General features: G+C 39.8%; 1 protein-coding gene across 1 annotated transcript; it reads left to right on the top strand.

The window, feature by feature from the left end:
- Window positions 1-4,644: 4,644 nt before the first annotated feature.
- PYDC5 (pyrin domain containing 5) lies at window positions 4,645-6,308 on the top strand. The gene is given in 3 exon segments (XM_023725348.1): window positions 4,645-6,160; window positions 6,163-6,205; window positions 6,208-6,308. Coding segments are annotated over 3 exon segments (297 nt in total). The 5' UTR covers window positions 4,645-6,007.
- Window positions 6,309-8,831: the final 2,523 nt, after the last annotated feature.

Raw genomic sequence — 8,831 nt, 5'->3', positions numbered from 1 at the left:
AGTAGCCCAGACCGGGAATCAGCTCCACACTCGTATGGAGCTCCGCAGCCCCTCAGGAAAAAGGAAAGATGGCGCACAGAGCCAGGCACTTGAGAGAAAGGAGGGGGAGGCAGCGAGAGGCAAGCAAGAAATCAAAAGAAGCAGAAAAAAAAAAAAAAAAAAAAAGCAACACCATCAGCCAACAAATGGCACTCAGGAAGCCAGCTAGTGTGGGCTGCTGTTTCTGGACAAGAGACTGTATTCGTGGGAAGCAGAGGAGGCTGAGTGTGGGTGAAGAAGAGTAGAGAGTGGGAAAGCATATATCACAAATTGCTGGCTCTCTGCAGACCCTCAGGAAGAAGCAAAGATGGCGCACGGAGCCAGGCACTCGAGTGAAAGGAGGGGGAGGTGGTGAGAGGCAAGTGAGAAATCAAAAGAAGCAGGAAAAAAAAAAGCAACACTAGCAGCCAACAAATGGCACCCAGAGAGCCGCCCACTTGGGTGTGTGGAATCCAAGCAGCTGGTGCTTCCCAGTCAAGAGATTGTGGCCGCGGGAAGGAGAGGAGGCCGAGCCAGGGCGAAGAGGGCTCGGGGGTGGGATAGTGCACACCGCAAATTACCGGTTGTTTTGTCTCCCGCTGGACGCTCCCTGAGGCTTCTTTCTTGTACCCCCGTTTTCTGGTCTCTGACAGGAGTCCAAGATGGTGGATCCATGCTGCGTTAGGTAGTAGGGGACCTCTGCATGAATCTCTCCTCCCTCTCTGTTCTCTGTTAGTTTTCTCACTCCATTTGGTGCTTGGCTGAGTTCTTTATCTCTTCATTTGATGTTTTAGGGTTTCAGGATTGTTGTATTCTCTGTTTGGCTTAGTTTTTCAGATCTTTGCTGTGGAGGGACGGCATGGTGCTTCTGCCTAGAGCACCATTTTGCCGGAACTCAATTAAATTTTTTGAGAAAATAAAGCTGGAGGATGGATAATCATCTGCTGTTCGGGGTGAAGGAAGGGGATTGGAGTGTAGCTGGTCCTCACAGAGACACTCCACTGATAAGGTGATGTTTGAGCAGACATCTGCAGGGTGTGTGGGAATGAATCAAGCAACAGGAGATGAAGGGAGGTACTTTGTCTCTTGGCCGGTTATCTCAGTTTAGTTAGGTGTTTTTCTCTCTGTTTCCATGGCATCTTGACCATACTTTAATTATAACACTTATCACACTGTGTCGTAGTTATTAAATTACATGTTTATTTCGATGACTTGGCAGAGCCATTCAACATATGAAATCTTGTGTTATTAATTTTTATATTCTCAGAGTTTAACACATCACATTAAGTGTTCAATAAATAATTGTCAAATCAATGAACAAGGAAGGAGATGCTGGAGTAAATTGTAGACAATCAAATTCTCGAGCTCTGAATTTGGGACTAGGAGTCTAGGAGAGGAAGAGATGCCCTCTGAGATTAGCACATCCCTTAGTGGTGCAAACATTAACCTGCTTGGCTGCTAACTGAAAGGTTGGAGGCTCGAGTCCACCCGGAGGTGCCCTGGAAGAAGGTTGATCTACTTCTGAAAATTCAGCCATTGAAAACCCTATGGAGCACAGTCCTAATATGACACGCATGGGGTTGCCATGAGTTGGAGTCAACTAGATAGCAACTGTTTTTTCTTTTTTCCTCCTGCAAGATCATTGCATCTGTTAATACCAGAAAGATGTTAAATCACTGAAGTCCCTTCATTACAAAGTGTATCAGTAAGTCGTCTACAGTCATTCTTTATAGCTCCTTAGTCACTTCCTTCTTGAATGAATCAGTGTTACTATGTGCATGAATCAGCTACAAGCACTACAAGAATTTTCTTCTGTGGCTGTGAGAGGAAAAACAGCCAATCACAGCCAATAACAGCTTGATTTGTCACAAGGTGGGAGGCCCCTTCTCCTGGCGCTTGGTCTGTGATTCTCAATTGGGCCTGGGGGTAAAGGAAGACGTTTATCAGAAGTATACGTGAGGCTTTTTGAATGTGCCAGAATCTGTGGACTTTTAAGAGTCACTCAGGTGATTCAGGTCTGCACCCCTGAGCAACCCTGCTATTTTAATCTCCCTGAAAGGCAGCTGGCAGCAGATGCGTGGTCAGGAGCTAAGCACCATCTTAGAGCTGGGTTAGAGAAAAGCAACTGAATGGTTTCCACACAGAGTAAGAAGGCAGAGGAAAGACCCAGCCACGCTCTTCACCGTCCCGAAGATTTAAACCTGAGGAAACAGGCATTATCTCTGAAATAATACGGTAACTTCTATTTTACTATTACTTTAAGACAAGTCCACTGGTGTCTCTGAGCCTGTTTAGTTCTTAGGCTTTTTCCTCCCTTGTGGTTTCCCTACCAGCTGCTTTGTAAGACTGACTTCTCTGCTAAAGTCCCCCGGCATGGTCACCTAAAGTTCCTTCCAGAGCAGTATCCCAGCTTACTTGACTTAAGCTGTCACGTAACACCGTCCAATAAAGAATGCTTCTCCTCACACAGAGCAGGGCCTCATCTTCCTGATCCCGAGCCTCTAGTCTAGCCTTAATGTGCTGCTGTGGTATGATTTCAAGATCATTCTGTTTCTTTATCATCCATTGTCCAGCGCTCCCCTTCTTAGCTGGTAAAGTTTCTCCATTCCCCCTTTGTGCCTCTACCTTCCTCTTATGCCTCTTACAGTCTCTATCATTTGGTAAAACAGAAAGACAAAAAAAAAAAAAAAAAAAAAAAGATATCCACTCTCCTTCTCTTGTCAGTCTCAAATCCAAGTCACCACCTCCCATCCCAGGTAGAACTGTTATTTGGTACAAAATGTTGCTACTCTATAACTACTTCTATCAATTTTTATACTCATAGCTAACTTTGATTGGATGACTACTCCACGCAAAGCTCTGTGACAAGTATTAGACTTACTTGCATGGGCTTATTTTATTCTAACAGTGATTCTTCAATGTGGATGATAGCATTTTCCCCATTTTACAGTTGAGGACATGAGCACTTTGTGAAGATTGTAATTTTCCAGATGTCACACAGCTTATAAATGGCAGAGCCAGGATTTGAGTCTGTGCCTGTCTAACTATATAGCTGTTGGTCCTAGGCATCAGGTTAACATAGGGAATAGAAATTCAAGTGTGAAATCCTTGGCAGACTGATAAATAATGGAGTGGGGAAGACAGCACCATTTCTTTATTGTAGATGCCACACATGGGAAATATTGGGTAGGCTTCTTTTGTTTCACAAGTTGTGTTTCAAAGAAGCATAACTGTAAAGGTATTACTCCCTTAAGCAATTCTTCTTTCTTCTGCCTCGCCAAATTTTCCTTCTCTGTTGGGTCATTTTCATCAGCATGAAGGCAGCTGCTAACTGCCATCTTAGAAAAGCAAGCAAACAAATAAAACCAAAACAAAAAGTATCTCCCTTAACCCCACTTCTCCCTCCAGCTTCCACCACATTTTTCTGGCCCATTTACAGCAAAACTCCTCAAAAGAGTTGTTTTTACTTGCATTCTCCCTTTTCTCTCCACTCACTTGATTTAGACTTTCTTCCCCATCCCAACATCAACATTGCCTTTGTCAATGTCACCAATGACTCCACATTGCTAATTTTATGCCATTTCCGAAGTCTGCATCTTACCTGACATATCAGAATCATGTGACACAGTTGATCCTTTTCTTAGCTTTAAGAATTATCTTCTGTAAGCTTCCAGGGCACTACTTTTCCTGTTTCTCTTCTTACCTAACTGGCCACTACCTCGCAGTCTGCGTGGCTGGTCAACCTTCATCTCTAACACTCTAAACATTGGAGTGGCTTTGCCTTAGATTTCTCCTTTCAAATCACAGCCAGTAATACCAGCCTTTTTTGTTTTCTTTTTTTTTTTTTTAATTAAGCAGGTAATCGTACCATACTCTCTGAACTATAAGGAAGCAGTTGGCAACAGAAAGAGCAGAGGACGTGGATTCCTGGATTCAGAAGACTCTGAGTTCAGGCCTTGCTATTTCCATTTACCAATGTGTGGCCTGGGGTAAGTAATTTCACCTCAGATGATTAATTCAACCGGTAATAATTCGGAGATTATAATAAATGGCATCTAGTGTGTGTCAAGCACATTTTGTTGAGTACTTTACACCCTCTATTCTCAAAGCAAGCCTGGAAAGTAGGAATTATCATGCCTATTTCAGAGATAAGCAGGTGCTCTATGAATGTTTCCTTTCTCTTCCATCTTCCAGGATCTATATGAAAGCACTTTGCAAACTGTATGGCGCTATCCAAACGTCAACAATTATGCATGGTACGGCACCACACTGTTCAAATGACGGTGTATGTACCCAAGGGGTAATGAGACCACTGAGTAGATCTGAATGTATTTTCTTGGGGTATAAATTTTACTCTATGATAAATACTTTAAAACATTCTTTGATTAAATAGGTATAACATAATAAATGCAAAATTTACATTTATAAGAGAAAAACAAATCTTCAGAGAGATAACTGAGCCTTAATTTCCTCATGTATAAAATGTGAATTACAGTGTGATGATATTATTACATAATAGGGTTATAGGAAGATTGAATTTTTATAAACAAGTAGGAAACATGCCCAGTTGACTGTTTAACCTATACATGGCAAATATGCAACAAATGTTTTCTTCTTTCTTTTCTTTGGTAGGACTGGGACATTTGAGTGACTTTATCATTCCAAGTATTTCAAATGTATTTCTTGATTTGACAATGTTTCAGATAATATTTTTATTTTACATTTGAAAAATCTATATATGTAGGTAGAATTTCTCCAGCCTGTAGGAAAATAATAATAAGGCTGTATTATAGTAATAATTCAGAGTTTATTAGCATTGACTGTACTTACGTGCATATTCAAGCTCCGCTAAAAGTCACAATCAGTCATTTTCAACTGATACCCAGCAGGGCTAGTTTTTCCTTAATGATTATCTTCACATTTGGTTTTGGCATTTTGGCCCTTTTCTTTTATGTACGTTTTAGGATTTGCTTGATAAACTGTCGTTGGCATCAAGACAGAGAAATAGATCAATGGAACAGAACAGAGTCCAGAAATAGATCCATCAACATATGGACAACTGATTTTTTACAAAGGCGCAAAAGCAAGTCAGTGGAGAAATGATAGTCTTTTCAACATATGTTGCCAGAAAAATTCAGTATCTATGTGCCAAAAAATAAATGGTAAACCATACCTCACACCATATACAATATAGATCATAACAGAGCATACAGATCAAAATCATAAACCTAAGTGTAAAACCCCAAACTATAAAATTTTCAGAGGAAACCATAAGAGAAAATCTTTTGATCTTGTGTTAAGAAGGGATGTTTTAGAAATGATACCAAAAGTGCAATCCATAAAAGAACAAATTGATAAACTGGACTTCATCAAGTATATACATATGCCAGCATTTATCAAATTGTGTACTTTAAATATATACATTTTGTTGTATGGCAGTTATCCCTCAATACATCTGCTTAAAAAAAAGGAAAATGTATTCTGTCGTCTAAGAATTTCAGAACTGTTGTATAACCTCTGAAGATATCCTTTCTCAGTAGTAGTTAGTGACCATTTCAATTAAGAAGTTCTTACGTGTATTTCACGTACATCTCTTTAGTTATACTGTAAACATTTTCTGTATTTTCCTTTTTCTATTGTGGTAAAATTATAAATAACACAACATCTGCCAATTTAACACTGTTCACACATACAATTCAGTGACACTAATTAAAAAGATATTAGCAACTAACTCACCTTGCTCGACTCATAGCAACACTATAGCACAGAGGAGAACTACCCCATAGGGTTTCCAAGGAGCAGCTGGTGGATTTGAACTGCTGACCTCTTGGTTAGCAGCCAAGCTCTTTACCACTGTGCCACCAGGGTTCCAATTAAGAAGATATTAAGAACTAACTCAGCTTGCTTTATATTTGAATGTAGAATTCATTTATGGTGGTGTTAAGTGGTATGTGTCGGATTTCTTATAGACTGATCCCAAAGTCACGAGATGGAGAGTAAATACAAGGAAATCTTTTTGTTAATTGGACTGGATAACATCACTGATGGTGAGTTCCATAGGTTTAAGTTCTTTCTTCCAGATGAGTTGAAGATGTCCACAGGCAAGCTAGAAAAGGCAAATAGGGCTGAGGTAGCTAACTTGATGATTCAAAAGGCTGGCATAGTCTCTGCTGTGATGAAGATTATATATCTTGAAGTTGAATTATATGCATGTGGCGAAAAGTCTGCAGGAAGAGAAGGAAAAAGGTAACATGGAAATATTCTCTCCTTTCAGTCACTTTGCTATCTAATCTAGTCATTTTATTTCATAACATCAACGATTTAATAGCCAGTGCATGTTGCTGGAATTAGTTTGCTAACTTGGTGCACCTCCCCTCTGTCTCTTTTCACTGAGAATTGCTACGAAGTGTTTGTTACAAATTCCACAGATCTATTCCAGTATTTGTCATCTCTTGTTCTAACCCATAGGTTTACCACTTACCACCTCATAATCTTTTCACTTTGCCCTATCTTTGCCTCCAGTCTGCTTTGCAGTGAACATGGACACAGGACTTCTATGTTAACTTCCCAAAGCACAGCTTACACAAGTATGCAATGTTCTTCAAATTTTGCCAAAGTCTTGCAGATAACATAAAGGAATTACAGCACTGAAAAAAAAAAAACCCTAAGCTGGAGTATTAGGCACATTTGCTTCTCCACAAAGGCTAGCTATCCTTCTCCTTGGCCCCAATCTATAAGGTCCCAGCTAATCCTCCTTTCTTGAGTGGAAGTCATCTTTTCCCATATTCTCTCTTCCTCTGACTCAGGGCTTGTCTCGTCTTCTCTCTATGTTGCTACTGGTGATAATATTAATTTTCACGACAAAGACTATTTTTATATGATTAAACAAAGCACTGAACAGCTCCATCTCAAGTGTCTGCAGTTGGTTTACATCCCCGATTTTCCTCCTAAGGACAATTGACATTAAAAAGGGCCAACAAGGAATCAGCTCACCACGGGCTCTCCCAAATGAATGCCTCCAAATGCAACAATTTTAGGATTCTAAGTTAAACTCTATTAGAAAGCAAAACTTACTGACAGGTTTTATATAGTATTTGCATGTGTATGTGTGTGTGTACAACACGGGTAACATGACTTCTCCCACATGATTTCTATGAAGGTTAAGCAAGACCGTGTAAATGCAGATATAAAGCACTATAGTATTATACAGATGTAAATGGTGTGCTGCCATCGGCAATTCAGAGAACGGAACGATTGCATCATGCGCTATATTTTCCTGGTGTTAGGGAAGGTGCAGCTCTTAGACATGGCCTCCAGGTGGCAGTAACCACACATAATTGCTCCAAAGTAACTCACATTCCTCTAAGTAAGTGTTTTTCTGATTCTGGGACAAGAGGCAGGAATTTAGGGATGCTGGCAAACATAGGCTGAAGGTATTTAGAAATATCTTCTATTTTTCCCCAAATCAATCATTTATTTTTCTCCCTGGCCAGTGTAGCACCAGATTTCCCCTAATGCAATGTTTATTTAAAAAAACTTTTATTTATTTATTTTTATTGTGGTAAAAACATATATAAATAAACATATGCCAATTCAACAATTTTCACATGTGCAATTTAGTGACATCGATAATGTCCATCATGTTGTACAACCATATCACTATCCTCTTCCAGATTATTCTATCACCGTTAACAGAAACTCAGTCCCCCCTAAGCAATGACTCCCCCTTTCCTCCTCCTTCCCACCCCTGGTAACTACCAATAAGCTTTGATCTCTAGATATTTGCCTACTTCATGCAAGTGGGATCATACAATATGTGTCCTTTTGTTACTAACTTATTTCAGTCAACCTAATGTTTTCAAGGTTCATTCATGTCACAGCATGTTATGAAGGCTTCATGTCTCATTATGGCTGAGTAATATTCCATTGTATGTGTATGACATATTTTACTTATCCATTCATCTGTTGGGTGTGTCCCTGGGTGGCACAAATGGTTAAGCGCTCAGCTACTAGCTGAAAGGTTGGAGGTTCGAACCTATGCAGAAGCACCTTGGAACACAGGCTTGGTGATCTGCTTCTGAAGGGTCACAGCCTTGAAAATTCTATGGATATGGAGCACAGTTTTGCTCTGCACACATAGAATCACCGTTAGTCAGAATAGGCTTGACAATAACTAACAACAACACAATAATTTATCTGTATGAGGAGATATACTCTTCCACAAACATGTCCTAGGTGTCACTATGGGTGAGCTGAAAATGGCTGATAAGATGTAATAGAATGGTATGTTGATTCCCTTGAACTCTCCTGTCTCTATTTTCTCTCATATATGGTCAATACAGAAAAGGGACATTACCTTCTTTAAACGTCTGTTTCATGGAACTAACTTACCACTGAAAGATTAGTTTTACTTCACCAAAGCAGAAATCTTTCTATAATATCCCTGACAGATAGTCAATCACTTCCTGCCCTTTGAATGCCATTGACAGAGAACATACTACCTCATAAGACAGCTCATTCTACTCTTAGACAGTGCTAATAATTAAATCATTCTTCTCTCTTGCCTGTTACTTCAGCCCAGAACTGTTCCAATTATATTGAGAATAACACCCAATAATTTCTTACCAGCTCTTCTGCCTGGTAGTGCATTAAATAATTGAACGTGGCCATCCTGATACATGGTCTTTTTCAAATCAGGACTGAAAATTGGATTTTCATAATGAAATATAATTTAGACATAGAGCTGAGGGACCAAAGCCACATTATACAACCCTATTATGGTTGTGACGAGCCAACATGTCATTCATCAATCC

Source organism: Trichechus manatus, unplaced genomic scaffold, assembly GCF_000243295.1.
Source record: "Trichechus manatus latirostris isolate Lorelei unplaced genomic scaffold, TriManLat1.0 scaffold00300, whole genome shotgun sequence".
Taxonomy (NCBI): Eukaryota; Metazoa; Chordata; class Mammalia; order Sirenia; family Trichechidae; genus Trichechus; species Trichechus manatus.
This window is presented reverse-complemented; position numbering and strand designations above follow the sequence as displayed.